At 40.4% G+C, this 21,733-nt stretch overlaps 1 protein-coding gene across 5 annotated transcripts in view; it reads left to right on the top strand.

Moving 5' to 3' along the window:
* LOC126277228 (major facilitator superfamily domain-containing protein 6) overlaps positions 1-21,733 on the top strand; it is a 217,166-nt gene that overhangs the window by 174,489 nt on the left and 20,944 nt on the right. For 4 of the 5 annotated variants that reach the window (XM_049977341.1, XM_049977340.1, XM_049977342.1 and 1 more), the window contains 2 exons: positions 11,816-11,931; positions 20,228-20,473. In XM_049977341.1, coding sequence (XP_049833298.1) covers positions 11,816-11,931; positions 20,228-20,473 — 362 coding nt within the window. The remainder of the gene's footprint in view (positions 1-11,815; positions 11,932-20,227; positions 20,474-21,733) is intronic. The other variant, XM_049977345.1, reaches the window with a different exon arrangement.

Raw genomic sequence — 21,733 nt, 5'->3', positions numbered from 1 at the left:
ATGCAGAACACTTTATTAACTCCACAAATTCACAATGACATATTCCCAAAAACAACTACTGAAAAATCATTCTTGATCACTTGGAACAACAAATTCAAAGTTCGCTGGTGTGATACCAGTTCTGTGGGTAGTTTCATCCCATATGGCAGTACAGTGGCATTCATGGGGGACAACGCCACTTACAGCAAGGTGGCAGCACTACTATGAGAACAACTGGACTCCTGCTGGATGCTGTGCTTGGCATTATGTACTTAGCAGGTGGAAGTACGTTTGTGACTGTGTGATGAGCAGACTGTGCTTGTTCTTTGATAGCAGCACCACCAGGTTCCTGGTGTGTGCTGATCCAAAGTGTAGCTGGTGCTCCCAGGTGCAGCCAAAACAGACAGAGTATAAACATACTGTTTGTATACAGCACTGTGTTGTGACGTGATGCCCGTCTTGTATGGACACACAATCTCCCATGGAGAAACATTTGCAAGCAATGTGTAGACAACTACACAGTATGGAGATACTGGACTGGCAGTGGACATACACAGCCTACGGCTTATACGTAACATTCCTTCCCAGTCAAGGAGAAGGCGGTGAAATCATCTTGAATGAGGCCAGCCAGCCATGGTTGCTGCATTGTGGCGAATACGTGAAGTGGAAGAGTAGCATAAAGTATGGTGGATGAGAGGGAACATGGCAGTCGAGCATGATGAACTGGTTACAGACCCTTTGAGCGGCATCATGTGGCCTCAAACAGATCATCACATAAACAACGTTAATACTACCTGTCACATAGAATTACAACACTAAGCATTAAAATGGTCATTAAAATGACAAGAAGTCAGTGTAAAATTGCAAGTAAATTGTTAATTATTTCAAAAGTAACTGCCATAACTGTTCATGCATTTACCCCACTGAGAGACAAGATAGTCAATGCCTTCAAGGAAAACTGTGTGGTTGCTTATGGAACCATGATTGTACCCAGGCATGCAACTCTTCATCTGAAGCAGACAGACAGTCAAAGATGTCTTTCTTCAGGGCTCTAAAGTAATGGAAATCACATGGGGAGAGATTGGGAATGTGTGGAGGATGTATAAGGGCTTTCCAGCAAAACTTCTGCAGAGTAATCGAACCAACCTTGGCAACACATGAGAGGGCATTATCCTAAAGCAGAATGATGCTGTCGGTCAACATTCCTGAGTGTCTGAACTTGATGTTGCATTTCAATTTTTGCAAACTGTCCACATACCACCGTGGGTTAATTGTAGCTCTGCATTCCAGAAAGTCAATGAGTAGCGGGCCCTTGCAGTGAAAGAAAAATATCATGACTTTCCTGGAGCTGCCATGCACAGCTTTGCATTTTTACAGCTGGGGTGAATCCATGTGGTTCCATTGTTGGCTCTGATAATTGCTCTGTGACTCAAATTGATGTCTTTCATATTCCATGACAATACATGACAAGAAATGATATTCATCATCATGATACTGTTCCAGGTGCTGCCATGATGTCGACATTCTCTTCAACGTCTGCTCTTGTATCAAGCTGTTGGAAATCCACTGTACATATACACTCCTGGAAATGGAAAAAAGAACACATTGACACCGGTGTGTCAGACCCACCATACTTGCTCCGGACACTGCGAGAGGGCTGTACACGCAATGATCACACGCACGGCACAGCGGACACACCAGGAACCGCGGTGTTGGCCGTCAAATGGCACTAGCTGCGCAGCATTTGTGCACCGCCGCCCTCAGTGTCAGCCAGTTTGCCGTGGCATACGGAGCTCCATCGCAGTCTTTAACACTGGTAGCATGCCGCGACAGCGTGGACGTGAACCATATGTGCAGTTGACGGACTTTGAGCGAGGGCGTATAGTGGGCATGCGGGAGGCCGGGTGGACGTACCGCCGAATTGCTCAACACGTGGGGCTTGAGGTCTCCACAGTACATCGATGTTGTCGCCAGTGGTCGGCGGAAGGTGCACGTGCCCGTCGACCTGGGACCGGACCGCAGCGACGCACGGATGCACGCCAAGACCGTAGGATCCTACGCAGTGCCGTAGGGGACCGCACCGCCACTTCCCAGCAAATTAGGGACACTGTTGCTCCTGGGGTATCGGCGAGGACCATTCGCAACCGTCTCCATGAAGCTGGGCTATGGTCCCACACACCGTTAGGCCGTCTTCCGCTCACGCCCCAACATCGTGCAGCCCGCCTCCAGTGGTGTCGCGACAGGCGTGAATGGAGGGACGAATGGAGACGTGTCGTCTTCAGCGATGAGAGTCGCTTCTGCCTTGGTGCCAATGATGGTCGTATGCGTGTTTGGCGACGTGCACGTGAGCGCCACAATCAGGACTGCATACGACCGAGGCACACAGGGCCAACACCCGGCATCATGGTGTGGGGAGCGATCTCCTACACTGGCCGTACACCTCTGGTGATCGTCGAGGGGACACTGAATAGTGCACGGTACATCCAAACAGTCATCGAACCCATCGTCCTACCATTCCTAGACCGGCAAGGGAACTTGCTGTTCCAACAGGACAATGCACGTCCGCATGTATCCCGTGCCACCCAATGTGCTCTAGAAGGTGTAAGTCAACTACCCTGGCCAGCAAGATCTCCGGATCTGTCCCCCATTGAGCATGTTTTGGACTGGATGAAACGTCGTCTCACGCGGTCTGCACGTCCAGCACGAACGCTGGTCCAACTGAGGCGCCAGGTGGAAATGGCATGGCAAGCCGTTCCACAGGACTACATCCAGCATCTCTACGATCGTCTCCATGGGAGAATAGCAGCCTGCATTGCTGCGAAAGGTGGATATACACTGTACTAGTGCCAACATTGTGCATGCTCTGTTGCCTGTGTCTATGTGCCTGTGGTTCTGTCAGTGTGATCATGTGATGTATCTGACCCCAGGAATGTGTCAATAAAGTTTCCCCTTCCTGGGACAATGAATTCACGGTGTTCTTATTTCAATTTCCAGGAGTGTATTTTCTAGAACTTAGATGCTCTGTCATGATGGCATGACTGATGACCAACATGAGTCGATAGTCTTCCATCATCCACTGTTGGTCATTTCTGTTTACAGCATCTATCACAGCAATGACATAAGGGGATAATGACCTGATACATCTGCCCTAGCTAACTGTTATCTTTCAGTAACACATGACCACCTCACAACTGTTTACTCCTTGGAAAAAATATGTACATGTGACATAATGTGTTTGACACGCATAGCAGACATTTGGGCATGTATTTCAATTTGTAACACTCCTTCTGCAGTGAAAACTGCACTACACCTTCCTGTTCCTTTTTTCTCACTGACCTCACATTGAGCATGCCAGACAGACAAATGACACAGTGGTCGCACTCCTCATTTTTAATACCCATTAGAGGGCTCTTCTATACACATACCTTCCTGCAGTATTAATGTCCAAGCCATGCTAAGTATATAGTATGTCTTGTTTTCATTTGATTGCCCTTAAAGCATACCTGTCAGTGCTGGATTCTTCACTTTTTTTGTCAGACATTGTAGTTTACAATCAAAAATGTAAATGAAAATAATTATTGAGAGACCAATCATTTACAATGTTGAACTTTTCAGCTGTCTCCAGTAATATCTAAAGAGGAGCAATAGTTTGAAAGTTCAGCTTTAATCATTTCTTCAAAAGGAACACTGTGTTGTCTATACAATAGCTAGGTTATATGAGCAAGGAGAAATTTTCCCAGACAGGTGGCAAAAGACTGTTTTAGGAAAACTGTATATACTTTTCTAAAAATTCTTCATTTGTGTGGCCGTATTGTTCATATTTGCTTTACAGTTTTCTAGTAAATGGATTGCATCCTTTAAGTGCACTTGTAGAAGGTCTGCAAAATACACAGTAATGACTGCCATAAGTTCCTTCTTGTTTCCCAGTAGAGGGCACTTCTATACACACACCAATCTGTGTTACCAATGTCTGTACTATGCTTGTTATATATATTGATTTGAAACAGTCTCTGGTAACACACTTTTTTAATGTGGAAATAAAGTGAGATCAGCTAGTGCCAAATCTAATTAATATGATGTATGCTCCAAAAAATCGCATTATAATCCCCCGGCTTGTTTTCCCTCACCAAAATAGCTTTGTAGACAAGTATGTTGTGATGATGAAAGATGATTGTTTCTTTTGTGGTACAAGTATCTTCTTGTGCATTTTTTCATCTAATTGGTCCAAAAGACTTCAATAGACTGTCTTTTTTAAGATAATCAACAAGAGAAATCACATTTGTATCTGAGAAAACACTGGCGAAAATCTTTTCTGTCGCTGTCATTGACAGTATTTCCTTTAGTGCAGTGTCATTGGATTCCACACATTATTTTAATTGCTGTCTCATTTATAAATTGAAGCACTGATCCCAGATCTCACCCACAGCAACAAATTGGTGGAAAAAATTAGGACGATTTTTTTTAAATATAGAAACACTGCTAAGAAATTAATTTGTGCATTTGCTTTTAGTCAATGTTCAACAAATACTACACCAATTTTACACAATGTTTTTCAATAACAGAATGACAATATGTTAGAAAAATTGGGAATTCTCAGCGAATTCATTGATGGGAAGAAATGTTCTGAGTTATTTTGTTACCAATCATCATGAGATTCTGCTTCAAAAACAGTTAGCTGTGATATAATGTCCAGAAAGCTGAACAACAGCACTGCATTATTATGATCTTTGTTGCTCTGTCATGGTTACTTATGTTGTGCTCACTGACCTTAGGAATCTTCATAATTGCCCTTCTGATCTGATGCTCCAGGTCATTTCTCTTCACATAATGGTATGAATGACTGAGTGCAACATGCGCACAAGGATTTATCACGTAGCAATGGTTCAAATGGCTCTGAGCACTATGGGACTTAACTTCTGAGGTCATCAGTCCCCTAGGACATAGAACTACTTAAACCTAACTAACCTAAGGGCATCACACACACCCACGCCCGAGGCAAGATTCGAACCTGCGACCAGAACAGTCGTGTGGTTCCAGACTGTAGTGCATAGAACTGCTCAGCCATCCCGCCCGGTACATAGCTATTAATTTACTGAAAGTTGTGTTGGTGTGGTCTTCAGTCTGAAGACTGGTTTGATGCAGCTGTCCATGCTACTCTAGCCTGTGCAAGCATCTTGTCTCCAAATAACTACTGCAAGCTACATCTTTCTGGGCCTGCTTGCTGTATTCATCTCTTGGTTTCACTGTGATTGTTAACCCCCCCCCCCCCCCTTCCCGTTCCCTCCATTTCTAAGTTTATGATCCCTTATTGTCTCAGAATGTGTCCTATCAGCCTACCTATTTTTCTAGTCTGATTATGCCAAAATTTTCTTTTCTCATCAATTCTATTCAGTACCTCATCATAAGTTATGTGATCTACAACCTGTTCTTCAGCAGTCTTCTGCAGAACCAAATTTCAAAAGTTTCTATTCTCTTCTTGTCTAAACTGTTTATCATTCATGTTTCACTTTCATACATAGCTACACTCCATACAAATACCTTCAGAAAATATTTCCTAACACTTAAATCTTAACTTGGTGTTAACAAATTTATGTTTTTCAGAAACATATTTCTTGCCATTCCCAGTCTACATTCTATATCCTCTCTACTTCAACAATCATCAGTTATGTCGCTGCTCAAATAGAAGAACTAATCTACTACTTCAAATGTTTAATTTCCTGCTCTAATTCCCTTAGAATCACCCAATTTCATTTGACTGCATTCCATTATACTTAATTTGCTTTTGATGATGTTCGTCTTGTATCCTCCTCTCAGAATACTGCCCATTCCATTCAACTGCTCTTCCAAGTCCTTTGCTATCTGTGACAGAATTTTAATGTCATTGGCAAATCTCAGTTTTTTATTTCTCCTCCTTGAACTTTAATTTCTACTCCAGATTTTTCTTTGGTTTCCTTTAGTGCTTGCTCAATGCACAAATTGAATAACGTCTGGTATAGGCTACAAACCTGACTCATTCCCTTCTCAACCTCTGCGTCCCTTTCATGCCCCTCGACTCTTATAAGTGCCATCTGGTTTCTGTACAAGTTGTAAATACTGTTTTGCTCCTTGTACTTTGCCCTTACTACCCTCAGAAGAGATTATTCCAGTCAACATTGTCAAAAGCTTTCTCTAAGTCTATAAATGGTATAAATGTAGGTTTGCCTTTCTTTAACCTGTCTTCTAAAGTAAGGTATAGGGTCAGTATTGCTTCACATGTACCTACATTTCTCCAAAATCCAAACCTATCTTCCTCAGATCAGCTTTTTCCATTCTTCTGTAGAAAATTCATGTTAGTATTTTGCATACCATGACTTCTTAAACTGATAGTTAAGTAATTTTCTCACCTGTCAGCACCTGCTTTCTTTGGAATGATAATTATTATATTCTTCTTAAAGTCTGAGGATATTTCATCTGTCTCATACATATTGCACACCGGAGGGAAACTTTTTGTCATATCATCTACCCCTAATTCTTTGAACTGATACAGGTCCAATTTCCTTAATTTCCTACCTTTTTTGCAATTTTTTCAGCTGTAATCTACAGTTCATAACCAATGCATTGTGGTCAGAGTCCACATCTGTCCCTGGAAATGTCTTACAATATTAAATCTGGTTCCAAGATCTCTGTCTTACCATTATATAATCAGTCTAAGACCTTCTAGTGTCTCCAGGTCTCTTCAACATATGCAGTCTTCTTTCATAATTCTTAAACCCCCAGTCCATATTCACTTAATATTTTTTCCTTCTCTTCCTTTTCCTACTATAGAATTCCAGTCCCCCCCCCCCCCCATCACAATTAAATTTTCATCTCCCTTAATTATCTGAATAATTTCTTTTATTGCCTCATACATTTCTTCAATTTCATCATCATCATCTACAGAGATAGTTGTCATGGTTGTTGGCTTTGTGTCTATCTTGGCCACAATTATGCATTCACTGAGCTGTTTGTAGCATGTTAAATGTGTTCCTATATTCTTATTCATTATCAAACCTACTCCTGCATTACCCCTATTTGATTTTGTATATATAACCCTGTATTCACCTGACAAGTCCAAACATGAATGGAATAGGAAGAAACCATGTTGATAATATTTGTATCTCCAGTTGGGAACTATTCAGGAGGGTGTCACCATCATCTTGCCACCAAACTTTGCTAATTCCCACTATAACTAACTTAAGCTTGTCCATTTTCCTTTTTAAATTTTTTAATCTTCCTGTACAATTAAGGGATCTAACATTCCATGCTCTGATCTGTAAAATATTAATTTTGTTCCTCTTGATGACAACATCCTCCTGAATAGTCCCCACCTGGAGGTACGAATATTATCAACATGGTTTCTTCCTATTCCATTCATGTTTGGACTGCATAAAGAATAACTTTTTGAATGCTTCTATGAATGCAGTAATTATTTTAATCTTATCTTCATGCTCCCTATGTGAGTGATACAAAGGGGGTTGTAGAAAATTGCTAGAGTAATCATTTAAAGCCAGTTCCCGAAACTTTGTTAATACAATTTCTTGGGATAGTTTACATCTATCTTTGAGAGTCTTCCAATTCAGTCCCTTCAGTATCTCTGTGACACTTTCCCATGGATTAAACAAACCTGTGACCGTTTGTGCTGCCCTTTTCTGTATGTATTAAATGTACTCTTTAGTCTATCTGGTACAGGTCCCACACACTTCAGCAATGTTCTAGAACCAGTCACATGTGTGATTTGTAAGGAATCGCCTTTGTAGACTGATTGCACTTCTCCTGTATTCTACCAATAAACTGAAGTCTACCACTTGCTTTACCCACAACTGAACCTATGTGATCATTCCATCATTTCATATACCTACAAAGTGTTACACCCAGGTATTTGTATGGGTTCGCAAATTCCAACATGACTCATTGATTTTTTCCATTTTGTGAAGCCCTTACACACACACTCACACTCACACACACACACACACACACACACACACACACACACACACACACACACTGTGTCTCATTGCCTTTCAAAGTCTATTGTTATTAAATTCTTGTAACAACAGTTAGAAGCATGTTCCCATGAGGCTTTCTCATATACTTGCAGTTATCACACAATGGCATGGCCTAGCATTGAATGATGACCAACAATGGTAATGAGGGAACTTCCCAAGTTGATGAAGCCCCGTGGCTTACAGAAATTAAATTGTAGCTCAACTTGGAATAATGGTTAGAAAGTGAGGTGACAATTCAAAATTTCATTTGCAACCTTGAATACTAGTAACATAAAACTTGCGATCACATGCAATTAAAATTGGTTCAGAGAAATTTGGAATATTAGCTTGGAAATATTTTGTTGAAACAAAGTCACTATCCTGCACAAGTAATTCTTCCTGTAAAATGTACCACACTTTTCCTTCCAACGTGCTTGTAGAGCCAGTGACTGTCATGCACTTCTGATGACTAGTCGTCAAATGCAGTGTTGTGTGATTCTCAGTATTTATCATGAGTAGTTGCTGATAAGTCTTTCACATGAATGCAGTTGCCATTGTTGACACTGAAGCAGCAGTCTGCCACAAACTGCTGCTGGCAGTAAACTGTCAATACCAAATAATTTCCACTTTATCCATTTGAAAGAATGCACAGCATGACTACTTTAAGTAGCTACATAAGTAAAACTGCTTGCGAGATCAAATGACACATCACTCACATTATTGTGCAACATGTCACTACCAAAAGATAAGAGATTTTCTTTGCATAATAACTTCTTTTAACCATGCTGAGAACATCTCAGGAAAATAAGCTCTTGGCTGGATATGAAAATGATGAATCTGGGTTTCCAGAGTTCTCTTTAGCTGTGAGCTTTGTACATGTTTCAGTGACCAATATGTGGCACAGTGGTGGAATGGTGTGTGTCAAACTGACCTACAATGGACAGCAAGAAATCTGAAGTGGGAACTTTCCAAAATTCTTGCAATACTCCATTTGACCAGCAGAGCACAAAAATTGAGTTATATGCTACATTTTGCTTGTCCTCTAATGTTGCAACTTCCATGTATCAGTTACAATGGATGTTAAATAGATTGAAGGAGTTGACTACAAGCCCCAGGTTCAAATACTTGGCAGAGAAAGTGGGGATCCACTACCCACATATGTAAACCACCTGCACTGATACTGAGGGACAGAATTTTAAGTGTCAGAGGAATGGTGAGATTACTGGGCCTTATTTTGTGATGAAAAGCTCACATGGATACCACATTTGAGAGACTTTAAAGCACTGTCTCTCAAAGCAATTGACATTTGCAAGTGCCTTAGTCATAGATATTGGGGAGCCAACAGAATGCACTTACCCGTTCTACAGACTTTCTTTCTGGGTAGTCTTATTATGGATGACAGTTGTATAGATAAGCAAGACTTTCATGTTAAGGACCTTAGATGCCATACACTGTGGAGGTTAAATCTAGCAACGGTTGCCTGTAGGATCAGTACCATTTCCTGCTTTTGTGGTGAGGCTGGTACCTATCCATCCACTGGTAACTACACATAGGCCATCAGGCATATAGATTGTTAGCTGATCAACAGTCAATGGTATTCCACTTTCATGAGTGACCACCCATGAAACTGGCTCTTGCAGACTGCCCACAACAAGAAAAGCAATTTGGATTCCATCTGACACCAGGCCTAATGGCTCTTGGGTTGTAGTCATTGCTCACACGGCTGCTTTTGACGCCCAATATTACTTGGAAACTAACAACATTCAGGAAATATGGTACTGCAGACTACGTTTTTAAAACTGTATTTCACAATATTTTAAACCGATTCTGTAGATAAATGCATCTACATTGATTGGTCCGAGCAGGGTAAAAATAGGCTATTCTGCTGTCGAGATAAGCTTACCAAATGAATTCAATGTGTACTTGTATGATATGATGTACAGATAATATAGAGACTTGGAGCAGATGAGAGCTATTTGAGCTACAAAGTTCCTTGTCTGTTCTGACTCCATGCATGTACCCAATAGAGAAAACACCCCAAGGCATCCAGGACACCCTCTTTTGCCTATGGCATCTAGAGAATGAGAGGACATTCTGCCATGTTAGGCTTTAGAGAAATGAGTTGGTGGATGCAGCAGCCAAGGTGTCCAACCAACAGTGGCTCCCTCTGTATGCTGTGATATTGTGGACAAGGCATAAGCTCGTGTGTTGTTGGGAGGAAAAGAGGCTAGAAGTTAAAGGTAACAAATAGCACTTGGTAGAGTCAACCACTCAATAGTAGTGAAGCTCTTTCCAATCAAAGAACTGCAATGGAGTGGTATTAGCACACTTCCATACCAAACACATTCTCCCAATGAGTGGGTTTGTTCTCTAGAAAGATGACTCAGCAGTGTACACTGCTTGTGACTTAGCACCAGCTGTGTGTCACACATAAGTTAATTTTATTTTAGTTGCTTACAGGAGGCAGTCCTCAAGTCTCCTATGGACCTGGATTCTATATTAGGTGACAACAGATAGATGGTAAACTGAAATATAACCTCTCGACAATATTTTAACTCTAATCTTCCTTGATAAAATCTTCTCGGGGTTGACAGCTGAGTCAGTGTGTGGTTTTCCAGCAATGTTTCAGCAAGTTTCTTACTTGCCATCTTTAGGCGAAGTGTTGGCTTCATGTTTTGTCCAGATCTTTATAGCTGCTGGACCACGGACTTCTCTGCATCCTCGGCGCCAGTCAGGCCAATCAGGCACGAGTGGGATTATCGCGGTGACACATGGTGGGGGGGGAGGGGGGGGAGGAGGAGGAGGAGGAGGAGGAGGAGGAGGAGGAGGAGGAGGAGGGGGGGGAGGGGGAGGGGAGGGGAAGGGAGGGAAGGAGCTGTGGACGTCAGGTCCTGGCATCATGGCATCTCGTCTCAGTGCGGCCTGTTTATTCCATCCGCCGCCACCGACCTACCTCCATCGGTGCACTCTCGTCTCATTCGTGATAATGTGGAACACAGCTCCCCCGTCACCATGCACTGCCGTGCCGATTCCGCTCACACGTGATTGGCCCAACCGGTGCTGAGGATGCAGAGAAGTCCTTGGACCAGAGGCTATAAAGATCCAGACGAGACATGAACCCAACATTTCGCCTGATGATGGCAAGTAAGAAACTTGCTGAAACGTTACTGGAAAACAACAAATTGACTCGGCTGTCAACCAGAGAAGATTTTATCATCAAGATTCACTGAGAAAGCCTGCATTCTCATCTAATCTTCCTTTTTTGAAATATAACATTCTTCCAATACATATAATTTAAATATAGTATGTTGCCATTGCCATGCAACTAGTCATTGAAACTATAGTAATATTGTCAAGCACATAAAAAAGTCAAAAATTTAAAGTGATAATTGAAACTTCAGCATGTAGTTGAAATTCAGGCATATTAGAATGGTTGTGTGAATGTACTATAAAATATGATGGGAACTGGACTGAAGATAGGTTCAGTTGAATTTCCTCCATGCTCTTCACATAAAATGTGCCTGGAGTTAAACTTATGATGCTGCCTAGCAAGCTGCCCTAGCAGTGATCTCAGAAGAGAATGTTATTGCTTATATTGAAACTCCAGTGAATTTGGAAACTGGTACTGATCATTTTGGGCATCTGCAGTAATTGTGGAAATAGTTCATTAGTATTCATCATCTTATGTTTATATCAATTTAGTGTTTCATTTGGACTTTGTACTTTCTGTTCTTGAAATGCCATGTGTATTTGTTTACACTCTTTGTGTATTATATGTGATTTACTTTCAATATATAAACTTGTACATTTTCAAATATCCACCTCCTTTTAAGGTACTTAGAAGACCTAGCAATGATGGGAGGTGGCATGAATAATATGAAACTGCTTGAGGGTCTCACAATAGCAGCTGAGACATTGGTCGGTGAAGTGATATTCTTTTCCATATCAGGTAACTGTCATTTCAAGTAACTGTTGTCACAATAATGATAGATGTGTCATTCCTGGAATGAGCATTTTCCTGTCATGAAACAGAAATTATATGGAAAACACTCTTTAACTCATTGGATGGTGTGCACAGTTATAACAGTAACATATGATTTTATCATTCTCATTTGCTATGTGTGGAAATGTATTTGAAATTTCTTCTTCATAAAGTTTCAGACTTGAATATCTTCAAGGGACAATTACAGGACACAAGAACTGTAAGAAACAAACTACCTGGACCTATTAATCACCTATTAGTATATTTCCTACATCTATACTATGCTCCACAGGTCATTTTATGGAGTGTGGTAGAGGGTTCTTTGTGCACCAATGTCACTGTCCCCCTTTCTTGTTCCTGTCATAAATGGTGCAAGAGAAGAATAATTTTTTGGATCAGCATCATCCAAACATGGAGAAACTAAAAAATTTTGGAAACATCTGTGTGAGCTTGAACCTCTTTATTTTACCTTCGTAGTCTTTTTATGACACACAGACAGGAGGAAGCAATGTATTGGTTGACTGTTCTAGGAATGTACAATCATGAAATATTAACAGTATGGTGATTGCACGTTGTATTGAACCTGAGATGAGATGCACTGCTCTTCTTTGAACCTTCTCTATGTGCTCTACAAATCCTATCTGGCAGGAGTCCCAGACTGATAAGGCACTTGCCGATATTGAGTGAACTACTTCACAGGTAGACTACACGTCCTGAAGCTTGTTCCCTGAATCTCATTCTGACATCTGCCATTGCTAGAATTAGTTTTATGCAATCCTTTCACTTTAAATCACTCTTTATACGCATTCCCACATACATTTAATTGATGTGACTATTTCCAGTGATTGTTCAACAATTGTGTAATTGTACATTGATAGTTCTTTCCACCCATTTACGCACAGTGTGTCACAATGTTTATTATGAGGGTCAGCTTTCAATTCCTGCACAAAGAGTCAATACTCTGGAGGTCTTCCTATATTGTGCTTCATTTTTTAGTGTTGTGACTTCTTTGTATACTGCAGCAGGTCGGGGGTGCAATGACAGCTACAGGGGGATGGGAGAGCCATTCTTTAGTTGTCAGGACACCGGGCTCTCCCAATTGGGGCATTTTGGGTTCTTTTGGTGGATTTGGAGACAGGAAGGGCATTGTAGTAAGCTGCAGAAACATAATCTGTGAACATAAACAGTTCTCTATTACCATATTTGCAGGAATATAGGACACTTTTTTCCTTAAATATTGCTTTGAAAAATCATGGTGTAGCCTATTACAAAGATTTTTTGTGCTCAGATCATAAATTATCAATTCCAAAATGATATGTACATGTGTGCTGTGGGTTGAAATTAATACCATCACAAACTACTGCTTTTACAGTAATACCAACTGTGAAGCTTCCTCCCTCAGGGAGGTTTCTCAGATTAAAAATCACATACAGTGGCAATTTTCAGTAGAAAAGGAGAGAAGTAAAAATGCTGTAGGTGCATTGGTGGAATAGAGGGCTGTGTAGTGTGGGAGTGGGAACAGAAAAGGGGATAGGTATGTGAAGGACAATGAGGAACAAAGGTTGAGTCCAGGAGGGCTAAAGGAATATAGGATATATTGCAGGGAGGGTTACCATCTGTGCAATTAACAAAAGCTGGTGCTATTAGGAAGGATCCAGGTGGCACAGGCTGTGAAGAAGCCATTAAAATGAAGAACATTGTGTTGGGCAGCATGCCCAGTGACCATGTGGTCCAACTGTTTCTTGGCCATGGTTTGTTGTTGGCCACTCATGTGGACACAGCCTGTTGGTTGTCATGCCAAAGTAGAATGCAGCACAGTGATTGCAGCTCAGCTTGTAGATCACATGACTAGTTTCATAGGTAGCCCTGCCTTTGATGGGACAGGCAATGCTTGTGACCAGACTGGAATAGCTGGTGGTAGGAGTATGTATGGGACAGGTCTTGAATCTAGGTCTGCTACAGGGATGTGAGCCATGAAGCAAGGGGTTGTGAGCAATGGTTGTGTAGGGGTGGACAAGGATATTGTGTAGGTTTGTTGGGTGGTGAGTCACCATTGTGGCAGCTGTGGGAAGGATAGTGGATAGGAATGTCGTACATTGTTGAAAGCCTTTTCTAAATCAATAAAGACTATAAACTGTGGTTTATTAGTTCTAAGAATTTTTTATCACACAGTATTATTGCTGCTCTATCTTCCCTGACTTTAAATTGATCTTCAGCAAGGTTGTGATTAATTTTATTTGATATTCTATTGCTTATGATCTTCCTAAGTATCTTGGAGGCATGGCTTATGATCTTAGGGTCTGACAGTCTTTGCACTAGTCTGATGTTGTTTTCTTTGCTACTGACACAAGGACTGATCTTTCGATATCTTCAGGGCTTTCTCTTTTTTCATACCTCTCTCTGATGAACTTGTACAGAAAACTTTTTGTTTTGTCATCTGGTGCTTCGAACATTGTAACCAGGAGATTTTTTTAGATTCAGTTTTCCACCACTTTATTGAATTCATCTGAGTATTTTTGGTCCAAGTTCATCCTGTGATACATCTTTGCCTTTTTCATTAACTCATCCTTCATCCTAGGTCTGCCACACAACTTCCCTATGTATTACTTCCAGTCTTATGTTAAACCATTATTGTCTACTGCCAACTATAACAGATTCTTCAGTCACTTCTTAACCACAAGTATTTTCCCTGAGGGCTAGAAACAGGGACTGGTTAAGCCACTACCAAAAGAGATGTTGCCACAGTACCCCCTGATCACTGACCTATTTATATTCTTCCTGCACTGTTCAAGGCCTTAGAATATATAATCCATGACCAGCTAACAAACTACCTAACCACAAACAACATACTAGATGAATACGAATCAGGTTTCTGTAAACACTGCAGCACAACATCTGCCTTAATAATGGTAACAGATGACCTGAAGCTGGTCATGGATGCACAAGAGGCAACTATCATGTATGTCTTAGACTTCATCGAAGCCTTTGACACTGTTGACTTTGACATTTTACTTGCCTAACTTCCAAACCTAAATTTCTTGCCAAGTGCAGTGTGATGGTTTCACTCAGACCTGACATCTCGCCACCAATGCATCATGTCTGGCATTATGAAGTCATAATAGAGCCAAATAGTATCATGTGTCCCCTGGGGTTTTGTATTAGGTCCTATACTCTTTTTGCTGTATGTCAATGATGTGCTGTCAGTTTTGTCTTGCTGCAAATACTACATGCACGCTGATCATCTCCAATTATATCTAAGTGCAAAGCAAATAAACATTAAGACAGCTATCTATAATCTCAGTGCTGACACTTTTGCACTCTCAAAATGGTTAAAGCTCAATCTGTCCAAAACCCAAGTGGTACTGATTGATCATTCAAGGCTCATTAGCTTGAAATACTGTAAATCCCAACCATATTTAACTCTAAATGGTACAAATATCAACTCCTCTCCTTCATCAAAGAGTCTAGAAGTAAAAATAGATGGAAATCTAAATTAGACTGACCATGTAACAGCAATGTGCAAGAAGGCATTAGAGTCTCCATGACCTACACAAATATAAAAGCTCCTCCCTCTTGACCCGCAAAAGAAAGTTATACAAACACATCCAATTATTGATAACAGTGATCTTTTTCTGCAAGGCTCACAGCACCTGGAATTGATTATGAATGTGTGTGTGTGTGTGTGTGCGTGTGTGTGTGTGCGCGTGTGCGCGTGTGTGCGTGTGCGCGTGTGTGCGTGTGCGTGTGCGTGTGTGCGTGTGCGTGTGCGTGTGCGCGTGTGCGCGTGTGCGCGTGCGCGTGTGCGTGTGCGTGTGCGCGTGTGCGTGTGCGCGTGTGCGTGTGCGCGTGTGCGTGTGCGCGTGCGCGTGCGCGTGCGCGTGCGCGTGCGCGTGCGCGTGCGCGTGCGCGTGCGCGTGCGCGTGCGCGTGTGCGTGTGCGTGTGTGTTCGTTATGTTTGTGGTGTTTTTTACTTTGACTAAATTTCACCATCATATGCACAGCTATCCTGGCCGTTTAAAACTAATACAGAGATTCCCATGTGCTCTGACCTCTCTACAGTCTTAACATACACTGTCAACCTTAACACTCTCTTCTGCACGACACACCAGAGCAAAATCCTTTCTGTTTTACACCATCACATCATTCAGCCACTTTCTCAAAGTCCTTCCCAGAAGCAGGAACCCAACTCTGGAATAACCTCCACCCCACCCCCCTTTTCATTAGAGAGCTGAATAAAATCTCCAGCTTCAGCAGACAATTAAGCAACAATAATGACTACCAATGCTCATGTACACACTCATTACCACTGCATATCCTTCTTTCCAACCATATCTTCCTCATTTCCCAGTATCAGCTTTAAACGACTACTCTAGGAATGTACTACGTATCACTTGCATAGGAATCAATAAGATAAGATTAGAATAATTACTGCCTACACAGAGGCATTCAATCAATCGTTCTTCCTGTGCTCCATATATGAATGGAACAGGAAGAAACCCTAATAACTGGCACAATGAGATGTATCCTCTGCCATGCACCTCATGATGGTTTGCAGAGTATGGTCACATCGAGTCTTATTATGAACTTCGTTGTTGTCTCTCTCTCTCTCTCTCTCTCTCTCTCTCTCTCTCTCTCTCTCTCTCTCTCTCTCTCTCTTAATAATGTTATCAGTTTGGTATCAGCCTGTATCCTCTGACACCATTTATGTGTATCTCATCCTCTTCTCCTGTTGGAACAGTGAATTGGTAATTGTCATTTCCTTCTTTTTGGCAAAAATCAACCAACCACTCTTCTGTTATTTCTTTTCTCCAGCCCAAAAATTCCAGCAATATTTTTGTCTGGATTCTTTGCAACTACTGCATTTCAGTATCCAATGACAATAACCTTCTCCTTTTCATTTACAAGGTCAAAACTGCATTTGCTTGTTCATTTATTTCTTCAATTTCTTCATTTGAGTATCCCACAGTTGGCATGTAAACCTGAATAGCAATTAAATCAAATGAATATGCCTGAAGTTTTACCAAACTTTTACTGTCACTATTCTGCAAATAATTTTTTACTCATTTCCCAAACTCTTTAGTAAGAATTATTCCTACTCTTAGCTGCTGGTAAACCTTTCAGAATGTGAGATTGTGGTCCAAGAAACTCTTCTGTTCCTGATACAGGACTGCGCTGGACATTCTCAGATCCAATCATATCCACAACTAAAGAGAGGTGTCTTTAAAAGTCTTGTCAATATAGCCAAATGGATAGGCACATTGGAACACCTGGACACTGAAATAAAACATCTGCTCTTCAGTTAGGAAACAATGAAGTGAAGTTTTCTGAAATAGAAATTTTATGTACAACATTAAATTATCATCCATCTGAAGCAAGCCTTCAAGAAAAATGGATACTCAGGAAAAGAGGTACAGAGAATTTTGAGAACCAAGGAACAGAAGACTGAAGGACAAGGATGAACCATGGCAATGGAAGAATACAGTTTCCCTCCCTTTTATTAAAAAAGTAATGGATCAGATTGGTAAGATTTTACAGAAACATGACAACAGACCGGTCTTTAGACCAACAAAGAAAATAAGTCAAGTACTCCAATCTGTGAAGGATAAATGCCCTCCTCTTTTAACATGTGGTGTATACAAAATTCTGTGTACTTGTGGTAAATTTTATATTGGAACTACTAAGAGCCAGTTAAGAAAAATAGAGAAATCAGCTGTAGCAGGTCATGCTGTTCAGTTAGGAAACAATGAAGTGAAGTTTTCTTAAATAGAAATTTTATGTACAACATTAAGTTATTATCCACTACTATGTAGAGAAGCCACTGAAATTTATAAGCATCAGAATAATTTTAATAGGAAAGATAAGGCACTGAAACTTAGTGATGTATGGACAGTAGCTCTGCAGAATTTGATCTTTGACAAGACTACAATAGATAGTTAAGTTTTATCTTTGGCAAGGATTGTCTCTGCTCATCATGTGTTACTTCGACCGCACCCCCTTTTTGTACAGTATATATGTTGCCCTTGGTTATCTGACCGATCAGTCAGCAAGACTCAGTGGAGGAGCACCTCTGTGGATGTCCAGCACAGTCATGCATCGAACATCAGGGACAGAAGAGTTTCTTGGACCACAACCTCACATTCTGAAACATTTACCAGCAGCTATGTCATCCTGTCATGATAGCCTTCATTCTATTCCTACTCTTGTTACTCTGTTTCAATCTCCAGAGAAAAATATACCATATTATCTCTCCAGATACCTCCTTTTGCAAGCCATTTAATTTCAGTCATACTCATCAAATCAACTTGTAATTTGTTCTTTTCTATTTTAGCACTTTATAGTTTTCCACAATAATGTAATGACCTCGTATTCCCTTTACCAATCATATAATTTGATAGCCACTTTCTTGGGACTGTCCTATTGCCAGGAAATCTGATGGAAGTATTTTGCTTCCAGAATATTTTTTCCCAGGGAAAACTCATCTTTGCTCCATTTGTTTGCTAGGAAATCTAATGAGATGGTTTCTCATTGCCTTCCTTGCTGCAGGTATATGACCAAATCACCATTTGACAGCTGCTTATTTCTGTTGCCACAATAAGCCAGCATGTCATTACCATCATTACCTTCATCCTGTACTGAACTAACTGCTTCCATAGTTCAGGTGAATGCTTATTTAGAAAGAGTACCATTCACCTTGACACAGCACTGTCATTAGGCATTGTGATATTTCTTGAGGTGATCTTTGCCAAGAATTACCTCTCACACTCTGTCACTGCTGCTGAATTGTCCACACAGCTTATTCATCATAATTCTCCACTTATTTTGCAGCTAACCACATTATCATATGACTATTCCAATAAATATGCACAACTTGTGACTGGTAGCATACAAATGCTAATATCTGCATTTAATAGGGCCATTATTCTTCCCTTTATGAAATTCAGGGCAGTTTCTACCCTAAAAAACTCAGATGAGGATTCCACACATTTCCTGATGCAGCATGAATTATTTCCTGTGAGAAGTGCATGCATGACCTATTACAACAGTATTAACCTCTGTATAGAACTTACTAAGAAGGGTCCTACATTTCTCCGTTTGATAGCAGCCTTCAAGAAACCTGCAGTTAAGATCATCAGAACCTAGGATATGAGGCTTCCAATTGACCACAGAAGGTGAATGGAGAATTCTGGTAAATTGTAGCTCACCTTTAAAAGATATATAGAGCCCTTGTGTGACCCATTCTTGAGTACTGTTCATGTGTTTGGAATCCCCACCAGCTCAGATTAAATGAAGACATTAAAGCAATTCAGAGGCATGATGCTAAATTTGTTACCATTAGTTTCAATCAACAAGCAAATATTGTGCAAACACTCCATGAAATTGAAGGGGAATCCCTAGAGGGAAGATGATGATCTTTTCATGAAACTCTATTGAGAATATTTAGAGAATGAGCATTTGTAACTGACTGCTGAATAATTTTACTGACACCAATGTACACCTCACGTAAGGACCATGAAGACAAGATAAAAGAAATTAGGGCTCATATAGAAGCAAGGTACCATCTGCCACGCATCGTTTGGTGGCTTGTGGGGTAAGTTTATAGATGGATGTATATTCCTATATGATTTCCCACCTGTCAATGGATAATGTAACCACAGTAAAAGAAACTGTGATTTTCATTTATAGTGTAATGGAAAGATCATCAAGCCGATAATGAACCATATTCACGTAAATTAACTATAAGAAGTAGAGCATTGTTTTACAGTTTTAATCTCTGCAAACTAAGCATTTTTTCATACACACCAGTGTGAAATGATACAGTTTAATAGAGCTATCAATAATTTATGATTAATCCAAAGGATACAAATTGGCTCACATATTAAAGAAACCATACCAGTAAGCTACTGGACCTATGAATTATTTTATTTCAATTATATTGAAGAATAAAGCAATAGTTTTGTATAAAGATGAAACTATGGTATTGCCTTGGCTGTATTTATACCCTTTTTTCTCTTTCAAAAGTTAGAATTACAAACATTACATTTTGAGACTGTATCTTGAAGGAATTTAGTATTTCCTTCTCTCTCTATCTATCTATCTATCTATCTATCTATCTATCTATCTATCTATCTATCTATCTCTCTCTCTCTCTCTCTCCCTCCCTCCCTCCCTACTCCATTTGCTGCTCACATTGGTTTTTTGAAATAAAGTTCTACTGTGATTGTATTTATTGTACTTTAATGGTTGCTTTATGTATTTGTTTCAGGTAAAATCTTGAAGCTTATAGGATATGGTCATTCACTGACACTTTGCTTCTTGGCATATGCCCTTAGATTATCCCTTATATCACTGATTCCCTCGCCGTGGTGGGTGTTGCCAATTGAACTATTCATGCAAGGTCCTACATATGCAATGTGCTATACAACAATAGTTGCTTATGCCAGTGCTGTCTCACCGCCAGGAGCATCTGCTACAATGCAGGGAATTGTAGCTGGCATGGATGATGGTTTTGGTTTGTACTTATTCTTAATGATAAAATGTTATCTGTTTCATTTAGTAACACCTTTCCCTCTTCCATTAATAGTTGCAAATTTTTCTGGCAAGAGAGCAGTGAGTTGTATTACAGTTGACTATATATTGTGGTAGTCATATACTATGACTCTATCTCTAGCAGGGAGGAACCTCACTTTCTAATACAGTAACTTAATAGAGAAAGTTTGACAGTAGATCTAAAAATCAATTATAATTAGACTCAAGTAATTTATGATCAACAAAATGAGAAGAAAATAGTACAAATAAATAATGAAGTCATAAAACCAGGTGATGTCTGACAGTTTTGGACAGTGAGTGGGTGAACAATAAAAGGCATAAAGAGAAGAGTAAAAATGACCTTGAGTGCTTTTGGTAAACTAAACTGATGTTTTGAAACAAACCTTTTTATGTTCTTCAAGAGGGAAGTTAGCAAGCAGCCAGTATGTAGTACCTGTTTTGATACATGGCAATGAGACAAGGATCCTTTCTGCAAAAACTATTCAAACACTGAGGGTTTGCTAAATGAGCGATAGAGGGATACGTGTTGGAAATTGTTATGAGAGACATCGGAGGGGAGCAGGAGAGGGAGGGTGGGGACTATAGATCACAGAGGAGACTGGACTGGAAGACATTATTACATCTGCAATGAAGGTGAAACAAAGATGTGGGAGGGGCATGTAACCAAGTTAATGGATGGCAGATGGATCAAGAAAATTCTTTCCTGAATTTCAAGAAATCAGAAAAGTTAAGGGTAATCATTGATTCGGAGAATGCAGTGACTAAAAAATTTTTTCTTCATTTATTAAACAAGATAACAAACATTAATTTTAATCTTACAATTATTGGTTTCAGCTGTTGTTCACAGCCTTCTTCAAATTAGTATTGCAGCATGAGGAATGTCATAGTACACACACACACACACACACACACACACACACACACACACACACACACACACACACACACACGCTTTGAGATCATAGTTGGTATAATAAAAGAAGAAGGAAAAAAATATGAGAAAAACCTAAGATGATAACGTAAAGGGAAATACGTGGATGACTTTAGAAAGCATGCCATTGTGATTTAGTTGAAGACCTTAACAAGTGGAAAAATATAGGGTACGCCTTTGCCAGCAGGGGATGTCAAATGGCGGACGCTGATGGTCACTATCAGGGCCAGTTTAAGACCCAAGTGACACAAGCCACCACTTGTGGTGCCAAGCTGAGAGGAGAACTGTGGG

The sequence above is a fragment of the Schistocerca gregaria genome, chromosome 1 (genome assembly GCF_023897955.1).
Source record: "Schistocerca gregaria isolate iqSchGreg1 chromosome 1, iqSchGreg1.2, whole genome shotgun sequence".
Taxonomy (NCBI): Eukaryota; Metazoa; Arthropoda; class Insecta; order Orthoptera; family Acrididae; genus Schistocerca; species Schistocerca gregaria.
The sequence above is the reverse complement of the archived record's forward strand: the minus strand, read 5'-3'. Positions and strand labels throughout refer to the sequence as shown.